We start from the raw sequence: 20,012 nt of genomic DNA on the forward strand, positions 1-20,012 counted from the left end.
CTGGAAGAGCCCTCAGAGAACAGCATGTCTGGATGAGGGGCGTATTCGTATTCTAGCGATTCCATAACAAAATGACCAGAGTGGCACGTTTGGTTTTTCCTGAGCCCTCTCTTCTTGCCTTGCAGATGGGCTGCCCTGTCACTGTGTCCCCCGCCCCTGGTCTTCCTTCTGTGTGCATATGTCTCTGGCACTTCTTCCTCTACCTATAAGGATACCAGTCATATTGGATTAGGGCCCCACCTGTTAAGATCTCACTTGGCCTTAATTACCTCTTTAAAGGCCCTATCTCCCAATACAATCCATCAGTGATTAAGGCTTCACATCGGAATTCCGTGGGGACACAATTCAGCCCATAGCAGGGAGACTCTAGGACTTAGAGCCAGCCAGCACTGGAGCTGGGACCTCAATCCAGATTCCTGACTCAAATGCCATGTGCTGTCCACCATGCTGCAAATCTCTCCTGGGGGCTTGGGGCGGAGGACTTCCAACCCTGGGAATCCAGAGTCCGAAGGATGAGAGGAGGCGGAGTGGGCCTTGGCTTCCCTGGGGCTTTTCAAACCCAGGCTGGCAGGTACCCCTGGGTCTCACAATCACTGGGAAGCACAGGAAGGGAAAAAGGAAGCAGCTAGGCACAGAGCTGGCCTTGAGAGCTTCGTGCAGGCGACTGCGTGCCGGACCCCCAGGCAGGGCTGATTCTACCAGCAGAAGCATCAACTACCCCCACCCACCCCTCCCCGTGGGGAAGACGGCCTAGGAGGGAAGAGCTTGCCTATGGTTGAGCTGTGCTGCTCACCTCTGAGCTGCAGGCTGCCCACATTGTTTCTGTAAATCTATATTGGATGGAGCTGTAACCCGTAACCTGTATTGATTGCAATTACTCTTGCGGAATTGGGATGGCCCCAGGGACCAAGAGAGGCCCTTCAAGCCTTTGGCATCCTGAGGCTGCCGCAGAAACAAACTTGGGTCTTGGCAGGCTAAGTATGTCTTCTTTTCTAAGAGACACTGAATGATTTTTCTAACCCCCACCAAATCCCGCTCTCGGTGCAGAGCTCCCTCCATTTCTTCCCACTTCCCTCCGGCCCCAACTCCATGCCCCTGTTGTGTATCAAGACCTTCCTTGTAGGGATGGATGATGGGTGTGGGCAGGGCCGAAAAGCCCTCCCTCAGCTTCTGGTTTTCTTGCTTCAGGAGGGTCTCTAACTCCAGGAGCCGAGAAGCGTGGTCCCAGAAGCATCTCTACGGCCAGGATCCATTCATTCAACACAATACCTAGAAAAATACCTGTGCTCCATGTATATATGTCATAATTGCACATGCATTTGTGATGCTTCATGTTATGGTGTGTAGTGCAGTAAATACCACAGCACCCTTCATAGACATTGTCACATGGATGTTGAAAAAGAATGCCATGAGCTGAGCCAACCAAGGGTCAGTATCTCCAGTTAGTGGAGGAGAGAACAGAAACCCTTAATAGGAAAGGGTAAGGGATGGGGCGCCCAGGTGGCTCAGTGGGTTGAGGGTCTGACTTCGGCTCAGGTCATGATCTCACAGTTTGTGGGTTCAAGCCCCATGTCGGGCTCTGTGCTGACAGGTTGGAGCCTAGAGCCTGCTTCGGATTCTGTGTCTCCTTCTCTCTCTGCCCCTCCCCTGCTCGCTCGCTCTCTCTCAAGAATAAATAAACATTAAAAAATAAATAGAAAAGAAAGGTTAAAGAATTTTCCTAAAGCCACACAGTTGGTGGGAGGCAGGTCTCAAACCTCCCATTTCTGACTCCAGGTATTAGAAGGGATGGAGAAGTCCACCACACAGGGAAGGGGTTGGCCAGAGCCCCCTCCAGAAATACAGCACACACTCTCCAGGCGGCTGGGCTTGGCGAAGGCAGCTCCGGATTGGTTCTGGAGACCCAGGGGGAATCCTGGCTCTTCCACTCACTAGATGCATGACTTGAGTCACAGTCTCCTCATCGGTAAAACGGAAGGAGCAGCGCGTGCTGCCGGTGATGGGCTGGTGATGCCGCTTAACAGAGGGGACGTATGGGAACGTGCTTGGAGCGTGGGTACTCACTGATTCGTGCACTTTGCGGTGTCTTTCTTGCTGAGTTTATAAAACGATTTAAGACACTTTACCAGCAAAGCCTGGATTCGGCTCCCAGCTCAAGCAGACCCTACCCATGAGGGATGCCCGGAAGGGCCAGAGAGGGGAAGCTTGCCGCTACAGCTTCCTGGACACAGGTCCACAGAGGCCCAGCCGCGGGAACCTCTAGCATCTGAAGGCAGAGAGAGATGGCCTGCCCACAGCAGCTCCGTTCTTCTCTGCCCACAGAGGGGCAAAGTGCCCCTCTGCCTTCCCCACTGCATTGCACACCTCGGTCTCACAGCTGCCCCCGGGACCCTAGGGTGGTTCCTCCCTGGAACTCTGTGGTTAGTGGTCTCTCTTCCGGGCGAGGGTAGTATTTCCCCTCCAATCAGCTAAGGGAGAAGTAGGACCTCGGTCAGGGAAGGGCAGTGGAAGGCCAGCCTCAGGCACGCTGGAGAGGGCTTGTCCCTGTCCCTTCTTCTCCCTGGGTCTCCGTGTGCTTGAGTAGTTCCTGGGAAGGTGAGGTCACTCCTTGCAGGGGCCGCCCTCAGCCATAGTTCACTGTCCAGGTTGCCCGGCCACGTCCTCGCCTGTTTACTTCCCTTGTGTTAGTTCCAAACCATCATCGGTGCCGCTTTCATGTCCCTGCCTGCACTCAGCTGAGCTGGGGGCCCTCGTGGGGGGAGCGGTGGCCCAAACCATTACAGTACGGCAGCAGCGGTCAGAGGGGAGCCAGCCCAGGGTGTGGGGGACCTCGGGACAGGACTCCAGGCTGGAGAGCCCGCTGTCTCACTCTGTGGGCGCTGCCTCCTCTGTCACCAGGCTTTCTCCATTCCCGCCATGTGCACTGACTGCCTCCCATGCGCCAGCCATGTTCTGGAGCCGGGGTACTAAAATAACTCCTTGCTGTCAGCGAGAAACACCACGTGCTCCGAAGACAAACAGGCAGGGTAAGGAATTGGGCAGGGACACCGAGCCCAGTCTAATTTTGAGAGAGGGGGTCAGGCAAGGCCTCTCCAACGAGCTAGCGCATGGACAGAGAGACCTGAACGGGGCCAGGAGTGAGTCAAGGAAAGAGCATTTCAGGCACAGGGGAATAACCACAGCCCAAGTCCTGGGGTGGCGATGAGCACGTGCACCCTGATTTAAAAACCACTGTAGGAGCTGACCTTCAAGAAGTCTCACAGCTCTGCCATTCTTTAAGCTAGGAATTTATACATTTCTGGGAAGGAAAGGATCTTAAAGATGACCCAATTTATTTCTCTTATTCAACACTTAAATGCTCTATGCTGTATCTCAGCCAAGTGTCTCTGTAGCCTCTCCTTAAATAACCCTGGTGACAGGAAGCTCACTACTTCTTCCTAAAGACACTCATTCCAGTTCTTTATAATCTCAACTTTAATTTTTTTTTTTATTTTAGGGGCACCTGGGTGGCTCAGTCAGTTAAGCGTCAGACTCTTTTTTTTTATTTCTTAATTTTTTTAAATGTTTATCTTGAGAGAGAAAGAGAGACAGAGTGCAAGTAGAAGAGGGGTAGAGAGAGAGGGAGACACACAATCCAAAGCAGGCTTCAGGCTCTGAGCTGTCAGCACAGGGCCCGATGCGGGGCTCGAACCCACAAATCGTGAGATCATGACCGGAGCCAAAGTCGGCCACTCAACCGACTGAGCCACCCAGGCGTCCCAAGCATTGGACTCTTCTTGATCTCAGCTCAGATCTTGATTGCAAGGTCGTGAGTTCAAGCCCTCCGTTGGGTCCCATGCCGGGCATGGAGCCTACCAAAAAAAAAAAAAAAAAAAAGTTTTTTAAATTTTAATTGTGGTAAAGTACACATAATATAAAATTTGCCCTCATAATCATTTTTAAGTGTTAAGTTTTTTTCCAGTAGAATTGCAGCTCAGTCTAAAGTCCAGGCACGCTTAAGTGCAGCTTCATCTCGCAAACCTGAAACTTGGTACCCATGGAACGTCTACCCCCCCAGCCCCTGGCACCCACAATTCTACTTTCTATCTCTATGAAACTGACTACTCCAGGTAGTTTGTATCAGTGGAATCGCAGCATTTCCTTTGTGTGACTGCCTTATTTCACTTAGCATAGTGTACTCAAGGGTCATCCATATCATAGCCGCGTTAGAATTTCCTTCCCTTTTAAGGCTGAGTAATATTCTATTGAATGTCTACACCACCTTCTCTTTGTCGACTCATCCATCAGTGAACACTTGGGTCATTTCCATCTCTTGACTACAGCATTTAATGCTTGGAACACAGGTGAGAGAACATCTTTTTAAGAACCTGCTTTCAATCCTTCCGGGTATATACCCAGAAGTAGAGTTACTGGATCACATGGTAATTCTATTTATATTATCTCAAGGAACCACCATGGTACTTAATCCTGACTTTTGAATCCTCAAAAGTAATTATTTTTAAAACTCTGGTTGAATATAGCAGAAACGGAGATGAGCAGTGGCAAGAGATTTGCCACATGTAGAAACACTCAGAAATGGAAGTGGGCTAATCTGGGAAGGCTTCTTGGAGGAGGCAGAATTATCTGACTTCTCTGAGCACCTGTTTCCTCCTGAGTGGGATGGAGATAAATCTACCTTAGAGTTTGGGGACGTTTCATTCATTCATTCTAGATTTATTTCCAGGGCACCTATTTTGCCATCAGCACTGCTTTCATGCTGGGTAACGTGAGAAACCATTGGAGGGTTTGGAGTGAAGGAGCCACAGAATCCGACTTGGGTTGTAAAGCACCACTCTGGGTTGGGAGCTGATGGAGAAGGGGCAGGGGCCAAAGAAGGGGCCAGTTGGGAAGCTGCTGTCCCTGCGGCATTCGGTAACTTTCCTTCCCTGCTCCAGAGGCTGGAGCGGGACCTGTCCAGCTCACGCCTTTCTGAAAACTCTCAGTCCTTCCCCCTCCTCTGCCCAGCACCCTCTCCCCACCAAACTTCTGCTCACACTTGCCTCTGAGAGCAGAGAGAGGCCGCACCTCTGCAGAGGGCCACTGACACCCCCCCCCCCCCCCCCCGAACTCTCCGGAACCACCAGGAGCCCTGAGGCTTGTATCATCTCTCTCTCCGGGGCTCCTGCAGCTCTGGGGAGTCTCTGAGGCCAGGCTCTCTGANCCCCCCCCCCCCCCCGCCCCCGCAACCCTCTGGAACTCTCCGGAACCACCAGGAGCCCTGAGGCTTGTATCATCTCTCTCTCCGGGGCTCCTGCAGCTCTGGGGAGTCTCTGAGGCCAGGCTCTCTGACCTTTTAGAAAAAGAGAAGATGCTGTTGGCTCCCTTAGCACCTGTATGCGGGGCCTCCGAATTGCCGAGGAGGGCCCCCGTTATTTATTCCCTTCGTCCCTGGGGAAGAAGGAAGGGGGAGTTTGCAGGAAGCCTGGCCACAGAGACTGAGAGCCCCTCACTCCTTGAGGTGGGGCCGCTCGGGCAAGGGACCCTCACGTGCTGTGCTCCATCCGACTGTCCTAACAGCTCTGCGATGCAAGTCCTGTGGATCGTGTCATTTTTCCTGAAGGAGAAGCAGGACTCCGAAGTCCGGCTCCATCATAGAGATATCAGTTGTCAGGGCGAAGGAGCCTTGTGAGTTTATGTCACCCAGTGGTTCTGTGCCCTGGCCGCACAGTGCATAAGCCGAAACGCTTTTTTTAAATGTCGGTTTCCAGGCCACACCCCTAGAGCTTCCGAGTTTACTTTGAAAAGCTCCTTAGACGGTTCTAAGGTACAGGCATGCTTGAAGGCACACACCGGATCCACCTCCTCGCTCTTTGTGCAGACGGGGCACCTGAGGGCCTGAGAGATGACCCAACGCCCCAAGGTCACCCTGCGCCGGTTCCCCGGGGGGGCTGCCGTCGAAAATTGTGACAAGCTGATGGCTTAACGCCATGGAGATTTACAGCATCACAGTTCTGGAGGCCAGAAGTCCCGAATCCGGGTGCGGGCAGGGCGCGCTCCCTACCCACGCTTTGGGGAAGGGTCTCGCTCGCCTCTCCCTGGCTCCCGGGGCTGCTGGTAGCCCTGTAGGTGACTCCCTGCCTCGGTCTTCACATGGCCCTCTCCCCGTGTTCGTGTGCCGGTGTTCAAACCTCCCTGTTCCTGGAAGAACACCAGTCACACTGGGTTCGGGGCCCATGCTAATCCAGTGTGACCTCACCTGCACTTGATTACATTTGCAAAGATCTTATTTCTAATAAGGTCCCAGTCACAAGCTCTGGGTAGACACTAATTTGGCCGGGGGGTGGATATCATCCAACCCAGGGCACACCCCATCTTGAGCCGCAGAGACAGAACTCCAACCCAGTCCTGGGCTCGGCCAACCACAGCAGCTAGCTTGGCCCCTCTTGATCCTTCTCTCCTCACTAATGGCTTCCATCGAATCCCCTCCCCCACCCTTCAGCAGCCCCCAAACGGACCCCTTTCCTGATGGTAGGACATCATCTTCTAACTGTGGAATCCCAAAGAGCAGAGGTTCGAGATCTTTCCAGGGAGCCCCATCCAGGATGAGATGCCCCAGAAAGACCTGATAAATCAAGCCGAACTGAGCTGAACTGAATGAGTGCTCCTTTGTAAGGTAGTGACCACCCCACTGACAGAAGCAGCCAAGCAGAAGCTGGCTGACCATATGTCCCTTTGAGAGGTGCTGCTATTCTAAAAGAGTCTAGCACAGAGCTTTGGAAGAGCATAGGAAGTAGACTAATTATCGGGGCTCTACCACTTACTAGCTGTGTGACTATGGGTGGGTTATTTAACCTCTCTGTGCTTTGGTTAGTAAAAATAACAGTATCCATTTCAAAGCATCGCGGGGATTGAGTAAGATAATGTTTGCAAAATTCCTTGCCCTGACATGTAATAGGTACTTGGTAAATATGTAGCTTTAAAAAAAGCAGAGGTCTTCTCCAGATCACCCAGAAGGATGGTGGAGTATTTGTAGTAATAGTAAAAAGAAGAGGGGCGCCTGGGTGGCTCAGTTGGTTGAGCGTCCGACTCTGGCTCAGGTCATGATCTCACGGTTTGTGAGTTTGAGCCCCACGTCGGGCTCTATGCTGACAGCTCGAAGCCTGGAGCCTGTTTCAGAGTCTGTATCTCCTTCTCTCTGCCCCTCCCCAACTCACCCTCTGTCTCTGTCTTTGTCTCTCTCCTTCAAATATAAATAAACATTAAAAAAATAAAAACCCAGAAAGATTTCCATAACCATACACAGCGCTTTCCCAGTCATGGGTGTGTTCACAGATGAGCCACAGCCTTTGACATGTGACAGACAAACAGCATCAATGGCAGACTCCACATGTAAATAGTTCTTTTGTTTAATGTTTATTTATTTATTTTGAGAGAGAGAGAAAGAACACGAGCAGGGGAGAGGCAGAGAGAGAGAGGGAGACAGAGAATCCCAAGCAGTCTCCACGCTCGGTGCAGAGTCTGACATGGGGCTCGATTTACAAACTGTGAGATCATGACCTGAGCCGAAATCACAAATTGGATGCTTAACTAGCTGAGCCACCCAGGTGCCCCTAAACACAGTTTTGTGTCCCAGTCTTGGCGCCTAAGGGAAAGTGACCCTCTGCTGTAAACCTGTGTGGACACTCCTGGCATTTGGCCTCAGACAGCATTTAATACCCAGCATTGCTGGTACCTGACCACAAAATGCCATTAGTACCTCCGCATCCTGGTGTCGACCAAACGTGATCCCAGACACACATTCCCACGTGGCCTCAGGATGCAAGCTGCCCCTCTGTCTTTCCTCCTCTGGACCCAGGCTACTGCACACAGAGGGAGCCGGGATGTGGGGGAGATGCTCCTCCACCCCTTCCAGGGATGGCTGGTCCCATTTGGGGTGCAGGGGTATGCACCCCATCAGAGCCAGCCCTGGAAGCCAGCTGTTTTATGGGGCCCTGGCTCCTCTGAACCCCCCTTCCAGCTGGCTGTGCCCCCCACCCTGCCCAACGCCGCCTGCCGCTCACTCCACAGGCCTCTTGCTGCCCCCCTTCCCCAGCAGGGCCCGTCATCTGATTCTCATCAAACATGCAGAACTGATGTTGCACAAGTTCCCCCCCACCTCAGGGGGGATTAACATAATACCCCTGATTTCTCCGTCCCCTCTCTCCAGCGCTGTGCATCCCCCTGGCTGCGGCCGGCCGCCTTTGTTTCAGGAGGAGCGATACACTGTGTCTGGAAACGTTACTGCAATTAAATATGCACAAGACAGGGGGGAAGGGAGGGGGGAAATGAGGACAATGAAGGATGTGAAACATCAGATGCAGCAGCTGCTTGTTGCTATAGAAACCCCAGCTCCCCACCACATCACCGCAGCACCCCTTCCCAGCTTCGAATTCCAGCAGGATCAAGTGCACCATCTTTCTGGGGTGCCAGGGGGCTGCAAGAGACTTGGGGGGCCAAGCTGCCGGCGCTGGACTGGGGGTCCTTCCTGTTTCTCCTCACCCCGCCACCACGCCCCCGGTACTTCTGATCGGCAGCACTCTCCCGTAGTTCTGCATTCCAGTCCCAGTTACATAATAAATCACGGGAGAGCTTCCGCATTTGACTTTGGGATGTCACAACATGGAGACAAAACGGCACGTTCAGAGTCTGGTGGGGAAGCCAGGCTTTCTCTGTGCTTCCCCTGGGTCCTCTCCGACTGCTGGCAGCAGGGCCGGGCTGCCTCCCGCTTCCCCCACGTCTCTTCCCCACAGCACCGAGTGGGGGCCCGCAACGTGTGGTCCGGGTGCTGGAGGGGCGTGGCGGGGCTCCAGAGGACTGGCAGCCTGCCAGATGGCCGGGCGCACCCCCGGGGGGGCCCAGCAACACGCCGCTCAGCAGGGAACCGTGTGACATCCCGGGTGTGGGCCCCGCACAGCCAGGTGTCCAGGGGCGGAGAGACGGCAGGTGTCCTCACTGCGGTGCACAGACACAGAGCAGGGCGTTGGCTGAGTGCTGCCTTCCACTCCCACTCCAGCCGCTGTAGAAACAAGCCAACCATCTTGGGCCGGGGGTTTGCAGCCCGGCTTTCCTGCGCTGGTCACACGAAGCTGATTGTTAAATCCCGGCCCCTTGGCAAAGTGGTAGCACATAGTAGGTCTAGTCCTATACAAAGGTGTATGGGAGAGCAGGAAAATTAGATTTGTAGATAGACCGAAGCTTATCAACAAGAGATCATGCAGACTGAAAAAGTCATTTGAAACCATATTAAATAAATGCTAAAACACAAAATCCTACGCTGCTTAGCCTGAAGAAACATCGAAGGGCACAACAGCTCCCTTCCAGCGTGTGTGGAAGTAGGTCAGTGACACAGGCTCAGGCTGGCTCTGTGGGGCGCCCTCGAGTAGAACCAGGACCCCTGGAGGGAGCCGAGAGGAGATCACCTGTGACCCAGAAGGTCTCTCTAAAAGTCCGAGCTCTCCACTTTGGGATGGGCTGCTGAGTGAGGTAGTGAGTTCCCCAAACCCAGAGATATTCAGAGAAAGACTGGAGAACCTTGTCAAAGCCATGATCAGACACTTTCTGCTCCTCAGCCCTACATACAACATGCGCTATTGCAAAGTGTCCCTGGTGAGATCCCCGTCCCCTGGTGCTGAGGCCCGTGCTCGGTGAGTGGGGTATCCCAGAATATTTCCTTTAAAAAAAAGTATTTATTTTTGGGAGAGTGCAAGAGGAAGAGAGACACAGAGAGGGGGACAGAGTATCTGAAGCGGCTCTGCTCTGACAGTCTGACATCAGTGAGCTTGATGTGGGCTTGAACTCACAGACGGTGAGATCATGCATGACCTGAGCCCAAGTCAGAGGCTCAACCGACTGAGCCACCCAGAATATGTCTAATAGGAGAGTGAGCCAGTATCAGAGTTCTCGTCATGGGTTGAGGGGGGTGTGTCACTCAGCCCCCAGTCGGGAGGAAGCAGACTTCTAAATAATAGGATTTGAAGGGCACAGGGCTACCCCAAATATGTCCTTATGAACACCTGGCGTTCTGATGTTAGAAGGTCCTTCCTTTCTCCCCTGCAGCTTTTTTTTTTTTTTTTTTAAGTCACTGTCACTGCCATGATTACAGTGCCCGCTCCTGGTAGAAATGGCAGCCTGGGAAGTTCCCTGCCTGTGGGAGGAAGCAGCTGAATGCAAGCCGCTCCCCAACCGTCAAGTCCACATTCTCCCCTTATAAAATCAGCCCTCACTAGCTCAAGTTCGGGATCAGCCTTAGGACCTGGGACAAGGAAATCCGTTCCATCTCTAAGTGGAGTTTTTGTAACAATCAGCAAAAGGGGTGTCTACTGCCGGTCCTTCTGGCTTCCCTGCTGAGTCCCGACAGTAAGACCATGTAGGGGCCAGGAAAAGAAAAGCCTGCACCTGCGCCTTGCTCCAAATGAGCATTCAAGACCTGTGTGTTGAATTAGTTTCGTATATCTGCATTTCTGGGTCCCCGCTACTAGCATAGCTTAGCTTCAATAACTGTTTGATGAGTGAATATATGATTGAAATTGAGAGAAAAGGGTTTATGCTTGTGTTTGGTTGAGTACATAGAGCTGTGAACCAGAAGGCTGAGTTCTGGTCCCCTTACTGGCTGTGACCTGAAAATGGAGCGGACACACAAAAGAACAAATGAGCGATGGACGTGAAAGAACTTTGCAAGCTCTTGCTCAGAGATAGGAAAGATGAGGACTGACACTAAGTGAGCACTTGCTATGTGCCAAACCCTTTATTATTTTTTTCAATCCTTATATCCACCCTCTGAAGTGTTATTTGCACCCCATGGTACAGACAAGGCTCAGAGAAGTTAATAAGTTTCCAGAGATCACACAGTCGGTTTGGAACCCAGGTCTTGGTCTGACTCTGAAGCCCACTGTCCTTCTGTAAAAGTCTGAAGCATCTGCACTTAAAGGAATAACAGTTCTGGGAGAAAGGCCGGCTGCCGGCCTGAGCTGCTTCCGGTGGTGTGCCCCGCCAGGGGAGTCATGGGTTGTATTATCTTGTGTCTCCAGAAAACAGGTTTTTTATTACTCACCACGGCGGGCTATACATCTCTGACGTGCAGAAGGAGGACGCCCTCTCCACCTATCGCTGCATCACCAAGCACAAATACAGCGGGGAGACCCGGCAGAGCAATGGGGCCCGCCTCTCCGTGACAGGTAGGCGAGAGGGTTGCGGTGGCCGCCAGCCCAGCCCTGGCATGCGGTGGTCCGCACCATGGACCGGGGAGTAGGCAGTCGGGACTCTGAGAAGGAGCTTCCAGAACACAGATACAGGACATACTGGGGCAGAACTCATCTGGTTTGGTGTGGAGTGCTCTTCCTGTAAGGACTTTGGAGTCTGTACCTAAGGAAGCTAACTCACCCAGAGAACCGATGTGGTGCCATTTATCAAATAATGAGGGTTAATGGAATCCATCTTCTCGTTCCTTTTTTTTTTTTTTTTTGCCTTTGCTGCCAGGAAGCTCCTAAATAAAGCCTGCTATTCAAACATAGTAACGATTAGGCAAAATTAGATCAGATATGGGAAGTTTTTGTCCTTTGTGTCTCTAAATATATTTTAAGATTCTATTTGGTGTGTTTATGGGTGCATGTGTCTCTTTTGTTATAGCTTGAAAGCAGGCAGAATAGAATTCATACACAAAAATATTTGTAAACTAAATTGAGGATTCTTATTCTGGAATGGTTATCACTTTTTAGGAGGGATGGAAGCTAATGTTTATTAAGTCCCCTGCGTGCCAGAGAGCTCACTCCTCTGTTATCCTTTAGGTACCATAATAGCCTTATGAGATGTACACATAATAGCCTGTCGTGTTTTATAGGCGAGAAAATCAGATCTTAGGGAAGCCAAGCATCTTACCCTGTTTAACCAGTGGAAGGCAAAGCCAGAACTCACGCTCTGCAATTAGAGTGTGGACACCCCCCATGGAAAGGGTCCTCCCCATTCATGTCCGAGCCACAGAGTAAAGGAGGGCACGTGGAGTGCCTTTCTGGAGGGGTGCTTTTTCAAACTCTTTTGACCGCCGTCTCCAGATAGACATTTTTATCCTAGCCTCTGAGACGCACACTGGTATTTCCTACCCCATGCATTTAAATGCACTCTGATATTTTCTATTCATTTCTCTCCAATTTTGATTTCTCTAAACGCTGGTCACAACTAACCAAATGGATTTCATGAGTTCCTCGCAGTTTGTGACCTACAATTTGACCGTCTCTGCTGTTGAGGAGGCGGGATTGGAGTGGCCTTTGAAGGAGGGTGAACTGATAGAGCAGTGGTTTTGGAGATCAGACTTCCCTAATCCCGCAGCCTCTCGGGGACCCTGGAGAAGTAGCTTCACTAGATGACCGCTCCGATTCTGTCTGACCCTGACCTTCTGGGGTTTGGTGAGGACCCAGATTAATTCCAGCCCAGACCCTATCTCATTTGCCCAGCACATTTGGAGGCGAGAACAGGAGAGTGGGAGCCAGAGGGTAGGGATGGGGCTCTCCAATTCTCCTCTATGTCTCCAGCACCTGGCCCCCTGCCTGGCACATAGTAGGTGCTAAGTAAATATTTGTGGAATTAACCAATGCCAAGGGAAACGGTACTGTCATATGGGGAGGGAACGGGGCTGTACTAAGAGGCCCTATCTTCGTGGCTGGACTTTAGAATCTGCAGCCCAGCCCCCAGATGTGTTGGGAGTAGTTTTCTTCCAAATTATAGGGACTTATTTGCATGCTGCTTTGCATCTCATCAGCATGCTTCTCATCAAATGTGGGCACAGTGCGGAAACCCTACCCCCTCCTTCATGCCGGCTTCTTTCTCCTGCACAAATATTGGGCCCCTTCATCCTGCCCATCTCACCTTCACTTTTGTGGGGGAAACAGACAGGTGTCTCTCAAGAACAACACTCTAAACTGTAGGTTATGCCGATCATTCTCCTTCTGGTCTCCGTTCCCCACCAGCTGTGAGGAGAAGCGGGGGAGGTAGGAAGAGAATGCGACGCACCGGAGATGAAGCCCCGGTGGAGAAACAGGGGTAAAGATGGGGAGGCCCCCAGACAGACAGAAGGGGAGAGGTGCAGACACAGAGAGACCCAGGACAGGGAGGAAACAGAAGAAAACGTCCGCAGAGAGACAAAGGCAGAGGGGAAGACAAGAGTGAGCGAGATCTGAAAGACGCAGGAGGGACCCGGAGGGAAGGAGGCAGAGGGAGCCCAGGGGAAGGGGCCCTGCCGGTGACACGGCCCTGATGTGATGTGATGTGACAAGGCCGTCTGCAAGCTGCTTGTCTCGGCAAAAATGCAAGTGATACTGGAGCAAGGCAGTGCAGAGGGGGTGCGAGGGGGCACGTCGGGGAGCTCCGGGCCTCCGCCTCCAGCCCCACACACCGCAGAGCCTCTCCGGCTTGAGGCGGGGCTCGTCAGTCCCGAACAAGAGAGGCTGTCCACGTCCGCTGAGATGGCTCACTCTCGAGTGGCCGGCACCCCCGAGGGCTCCCAGCTGGTGGCTGGGAAGGAGGCGGCCCCTCTCTGGCCAGAAGCTCCAGGCCAGCAGATGGAGAGGTGCGGCTGGAGAGTCCCCGCAGGGCACCCCGTGCCTGAGGGGATCTGAGCCCGCTCACCCCAAGGGACGGCTGCCCCTGTCTGCCCAGGCCCTGAGGCAAGAGGAAGGAACAGAAGGGCCCACGAGGCAGAGTGTCTCTGATGGCCATCTGATGAGGTCCTCACCCGGTTTGATATAGAGGGCGGGAAGGAAGGCCTTTGAATCCAGCCCACGCATCAGGCTGAGCCTCACCACTCACTAGCTGGGCAAGCTGGCCTAAATGAAGTAACATCTCGAACCTCAGCTTCCTCATCTGTAAAATGGGAGCGACAAAACATACCCCCCGCCCCAGGGTTGTTGTGAGAAATAGATACTAAATGGGAAAAGCTTAGCACGGGGTCTGCCACGTGGGGAGCGCTCGGGGGCGTAGCTGCTCTGTTGCGGGGCTGGTAGTCATGGGCGGTGGTCTGTTGTCGCTGGATTATTACCCCTACTCCCTTCCCAAGTGCCTGTGCTGGGGAAGAGGAGGAGAGCCATGTTTCTGCAGCATCCAAGGTGAAGGAGGCCGTGGCAGGAATAGCAGAGCCCCAGAAACACATCCCCGAAACTACCGTTCAGTGCTTTTTAGAGCTTGCCAGGAGCATTAACTCCATCGAATAGGCATTATCTGCATTTATAAAGAGGAAAATCGTGACCAGAGAGGCTGGCAGACTAGCCCAGGGTTCCCCAGCTCGGGGAGCGCTAAGCCAGGTGCAGAAGCCGTGTTCAGGGTGCCTTTCCAGGGGAGCACTGCTCATCGACTGGGGCAGGTCTCAGCAGCGCCCCCGGGGCGCCCCCAGCCCCAGCACGGCCATCTGTCTCCCCCAGCCCCTGCAGCGCCCGATCCCCCCGGGCTGTCGCCGGTGCACGCCGCAGCATTTTACTTCTGCTCCGAGTAATGAAAGAGGTTTCTTTCCCTCAGAATTTAATTTCACGCCTGAGACTCGGTGATTAATTCCCTCCCCCCGCCCCTTCCTCCACCGCCCCGTCGGCCCCTCCGCTTGTAAATTCTGCGGTGTGCCACGGAATTTGTGTATTTTGCATCAATTAAGTGTCACATTGAGTAATTCTTGCCTGGCACCGGGTTTGTTTATCCCGACCATTTCCCACAGGGTTGTGTGGGGAAGAGGCTGCAGAAGCTGGTGGGGAGGGAGGGCGGGTGCCAAAGAGTAACTGCCAGGCACATCTGCATAGTGGTTTCGCTCAGCCAGGCTCTTTTTTGCCACTGTTGCCTATGACAAGCGTTCAGATGCAGAGGCAACAGTACCAACCCCCCCCCCCAGATGAATCGTGGGCTCCAAGACCTAACAGGGCTCGCCCAAGGTCACACACACGGTTTATCTGTGTCCTGGGCACGCCGGTGCCAGGCTGTCCTGATCCTCAGCCCGAGCTCTTTCTGGAGAGCAAGGGAAGGTGGGGAGGGAGTAGAGAGTCTTCTAGAAAGCCTCTCTCCCAGAGAGAATTCCGAGCCCAACCTTCCTCCAAGGGACGGAGATGAGGATGGGGAACACTTGGCATCAGTCAAGGAGGGGCCAGAGGGGCGTCTGCCGCTCTCGCTGTTCACTCTTGAGCAAAATGCAGTATTAGGTTATTCCATCCTGGGCCCTGTGTACTCAGCAAGGGTCAGAGAGACTGGCTGGTGATCTTGGCCCTGCAGTGTGATTCCGGGCAGTCGCCGCACCTCTCTGGTCTCAGGGCCCTCCCCTGCCTGGGGTCTCCCAGACTGCTAAGCCAGCTCCACGAGTCTCTGAGCCTTTAAAACTCTGCAAGTTGAAAAATCAGACCACCGGCCCACCCTGTGCCGGAGTGCTCCCCATTCATCCTCCCCCAGACATCCGTGGTTCAGCAGCCGGGGCCCTGCTCTCTGCAGGCATGGGAGATCCAACAGCGGATCCACACCAGCTCCGGAGGCTCGCAGTCTCCTGCAGAAGACAGATACACGGCCTGGTGCTAACCGCTATAGCAAAGGACCATGGGCGAAGCGGCAACAGGGGTGGCCTCTGGGGAGGGGAATGAGGTGGCTGAGGGCAGGGGTGAGGAAGCCTCCCCTCTTCCACTGATACCTCTCTGTACTTTCTGAAGTTCTGCCATGGGCATGTATTACACTTTTTAACTCTTTCATTAAAAAAAAGGAAAGGTTGGGGCTCCCGGGTGGTTCAGTCGGTTAAGCGTCCAACTTCGGCTCAGGTCATGATCTCACAGTTCATGGGTTCGAGCCCCGCCTCGGACTCTGTGCTGACAGCCAGCTCAGAGCCTGGAGCCTGTTTCAGATTCTGTGTGTCCCTCTCTCTCTGCCCCTCCCCAGCTCATGCTCTGTCTCTCTCTGTCTCAAAAATAAATAAACGTTAAAAAAAATTTTTTTTAAAAGAAAGAAGACAAAAAAATTTTTAAAAAAGGAAAGGTTGTTTGAAAATAAAATAAAATAAAAAAAAAGAAACTCTGTGGGTATGCACTGAGAACGGCGGGGGAGGGGACATCCAGAAGGGGTGACATTGAAGCTGGTTTATGGAAAATGGGGAGGCGTGGGCCAAGCAGAGGGGGCTGCTGGGCATCGGGGGCGGGGGGAGGGCAGTGCGGTGACACCGCAAGCCACCAGTGGAAACCACTGCCATGAGGAGGTGGGTGAGGGCAGGCTAGGCCAGCGACCTGGCTGGGGCTAGACCCTACATCACAGCAGGCCTAACTCGAGATAAGAAGTGTGAGTTGTATCACGTAGGCAGAGGGGAGCCTATGCAGGCTTTATAGCAGCAGGAGGGCCCCCCAGGCAGAAAACTCGGGGAGGCCTTGTAGGGTAAGAAAAAAGCCGGGAGCAGCCAGATCAGCACCCAGAAACGTCGCAGCCATCACACACAGACCCCTGCCAGCCAGGGCCCTGGGGCTTCTGCACTTTAGGGCCACGGGATTGGTGGTCCCTGGTTTCTCTCGGGCTGGGAACGTAAAACAGAGAACCGTTGGGGATGACAGGTGTTGTTTGCAGAAGGCCGAACTTGCGAATCCTTCTGGGCACAGACAGAAGTGCACGGCCCTCTCTGAGTTTGGCCGGACTGCTGGTGGGAGGAGATGGGCCAGGGCGGATTGCTCCCCCATCCCCGAGGGGTGCCCCCAGTCCAGTCTGAGGCCCAGAGCAAGACTTAACGAGAATCGCAAATTCGAGAAGCCCTGATTCTCACATCGCAGGATATGTATGTACGACAGCGCCTGGGTCTGGGCCGGGCTCCAGTCTCCGTCTCTGTGAACAGAGCCCTCCCCCACACCCTCTCCCTCCCTGCACCCCTCGCTGTTTGCGTTGTTCCATCTGTCTGTCTGTCACTCTAGCCTAGTCTGCCCTCCCCATTCTCTTCCCCCACAAGCCCCTGCTTCCAGTCGTGGTTCTCAGGGCCTCGGTCTGGCCTGAGTAGGAGAGCGTGGGCCCAGGGGTATCAGGGGGTGTTGTCACTGGGCCATGCAGGGGCAGCAGGTGCCTGTTCTGGGGCTTGCCTCCCCATCCCCACCGCCAGTTCATCCTGCTCAGGCCCGGCCAGGGCCACTGATGCTCTCTGCCTTCCAGACCCTGCCGAGTCGATCCCCACCATCCTGGACGGCTTCCATTCCCAGGAAGTGTGGGCCGGCCACACCATGGAGCTGCCCTGCACCGCCTCGGGCTACCCCATCCCCGCCATCCGCTGGCTCAAGGACGGCCGGCCCCTCCCGGCCGACAGCCGCTGGACCAAACGCATCACAGGGCTGACCATCAGTGACCTGCGGACTGAGGACAGCGGCACCTACATTTGTGAGGTCACCAACACCTTTGGCTCAGCCGAGGCCACAGGCACCCTCACAGTCATTGGTGAGTGGGGGGAGCCCCTATTCCAGCCCCAGTAACCTTGGAGAGCACTGCAGTGTGACAGGGAGGGACTGTACCTGCCTCTGGCCGGCCCCAGGGGACGATCCCCTGGTTTGGGGAGGCAGTTTGACATCCTAGGGAACTCCATCCGGGTTTGAAACCAGAAGATCTGCTTTTTGGCTCTGGTATCATTTTTTTTAATGTTTATTTATTTTTGAGATAGAGACAGAGAGACAGAGCATGCGTGGGGGAGGGGCAGAGAGAGACAGAGACAGAAACAGAGACAGAGAGACAGAATCCAAGCAGGCTCCAGGCTCTGCACTGTCAGCACAGGGCCCAACACAGGGCTCGAACTCACGAGCCGTGAGATCATGATCTGTGCTGAAGTCGGATGCTTAATCGACTGAGCCGCCCAGGCGCCCCTGGGTCTGGTATTATCAGATAGTACCCAAACCTGGGCAAATCACATAATGGAGATCACCACCTCAAGTGTCCTCTTCTGTAAAGTGGGATAATGATCTCGACCTTCCTACCTACTGAGGTCACAAGGGTCAGAAGGGATCCTGAGGGTGACAGTGATGGTAATGAGCTCACAGGGCTTCCTGGCCTGTTGGGAGGTGGGAGGGTCTGACCTAAAAGAAACAGTGCTGATGTTAATCCATAGAGAGGACCTATGCACCCCATCAGAGGTGATGTTCAGAATATTGAGCAATAATTGAGAGGGGCACTGAGCAATCAGATCAGACACAGGCATATATGACCAAGGCAACCTTCCGGGGACCCGCCAGCTGGCCATCAGCTCTGGTCCTGCCTGTTGCTCCCCCGCCCCAGAGCCCCGGGGCTCCAAGGGTCCAGCGAGCCCCTGTGGAGAGTGGGAGACCTTAGCAGACCCCTGCTGCTGAGCCCCAGGGGGGCAGAGGGGCTGGTGCCAGAGAAAGAACCCCGCCCCCCCATCTCATATGGCCTGGCCTCAGTCTCCCCGTCTGTAAAGTCGAGAGGCACCTTCACGCTCTGGCACCCAGAGGCCGACTCTCCGAGTTGCCTGCTGTCTGGGCCCAGGGAGGGCGTGGGCAGCAGTCTGCCTGGGCTCTGGAGACCCGTGGGGAACCCCACTCCCGCCAAACAACAGCATAGCCCAAGGCCCCAAATGCAGTACCAAATGGCATCGTGAGGGCCTCTCAACCTCGGTGGTGGGAGGAGGCTGTCCAGAGGGGCCCCAGCTCCCATCCTGCAGAGAAGTTCCCTCCATCACAAAGATGGAGCAGGGAAGCCCTCCCGCCCCCTCACCACCCGTCTCAAGGGCATAGAGCTGCAGGCGTGCGGACCCCCGGTGTTCTCCCTGCTGGGCTGGCCTGCTGGGCCTGGTGTCCTGGCGTCCTCAGCCCAGAGGTGAGCCCCGTCACCTCCCCATAGACAAGGGCACCTTGACAGGCGGGTGCGTTTGTTGTCTGCCGTGCTGGGAAGAAGTCCCCCCGTGTGAAGGCACGTGAAGCAGGAGGAGCCTCAAGAAACTCGGGTGCGTGATGTACATGCTTAGGTTACAATCCTGAGAGCCCGTTTCGGGGCACAGGGGGCTCCTCGCGGGCTAACGAGCCCCAGACAGCAGGGCAGACAGGCAGAAGGACCAGAGCTGATACCCCACCCTCGCCGAGTACTGTCCCAAAGTATTTAATATGCCCCCCCTTCCCCACCCTCCCCACACACATTCTCTCCTCCCTCTCTCTCTCTCATCTCCCGCTCACATACACACACACACACACACACACACACACACACACGCACGCACGCTGTCTCAGGGCACAGGCCAGGAGGACAGAGCACCCCTGAGTCCTCGGGAAATAGCAAGCCTGACGCTGGGTACTTTGGTGTTCACGCTCCCTCCTCAGGACACGCAGGCAAGCAGAGGCTCACCCACACATCTACACACACGTTCAGGCTGATGGGGAAAGTCCACACGCCCGCTTCTCCAAAGTCCACACGCCCGCTTCTCCGTACACACACACACACACACACACACACATAGACAGTACCCGTGAGCATCCACAGGTGCATGCCAGCCTCCTCCTCAGCGTGCTCACGTCGAGGCACACGCACCCGGATGTACAAGTGACCGCCCCCAGCCGTGTGCATGCCCCGGCTGCCTCGTATACGTAGGTGCACCTGACTCCCCTCTGACATTCAGCTCCCCACCTTCCCCCCACACTGGGTTCCGCTGGACAACCAGGTTCCAGGGGAAGTGACATAGCTTTTCTCTGTCTTCCATCTCTCTGCCAGGTGCATAGAGAGGAGAGCATGCTTTTCACACACACACACACACACACACACACACATTCTGCCACCACACCTCCCACCACGTCCCCAGGTCCTGCAGGGCAGCAAGGTGAAAGCAGCTTGCTGGCAGAGCCCCGGGAGCCCCGGCTGGGGACCGGGACATGTGGGATGCCACCTGCACTTCCCGGGCAGGGCCTCTGGGGGAGAGTGGGGAGCTCAGCGTGAGCAGACTCCTGTGCCCTTTGCACCCCACTGGGCCAGGCCGTAGCCCCCTGTCCTCCAGGCTACCTCATGGGGGTCCTGTATAGGGCTCTCCTGTAGAG

At 54.5% G+C, this 20,012-nt stretch overlaps 1 protein-coding gene across 1 annotated transcript in view; it reads left to right on the forward strand.

The window, feature by feature from the left end:
• DSCAML1 (DS cell adhesion molecule like 1) overlaps positions 1–20,012 on the forward strand; it is a 348,318-nt gene that overhangs the window by 234,632 nt on the left and 93,674 nt on the right. The window contains 2 exon segments of the mRNA XM_039229392.1: positions 11,046–11,192; positions 17,143–17,421. Of these exon segments, the coding sequence (XP_039085323.1) occupies positions 11,046–11,192; positions 17,143–17,421 (426 nt within the window).

Source organism: Hyaena hyaena, unplaced genomic scaffold, assembly GCF_003009895.1.
Source record: "Hyaena hyaena isolate Hyena2069 unplaced genomic scaffold, ASM300989v1 scaffold_37, whole genome shotgun sequence".
NCBI classification, from domain to species: domain Eukaryota; kingdom Metazoa; phylum Chordata; class Mammalia; order Carnivora; family Hyaenidae; genus Hyaena; species Hyaena hyaena.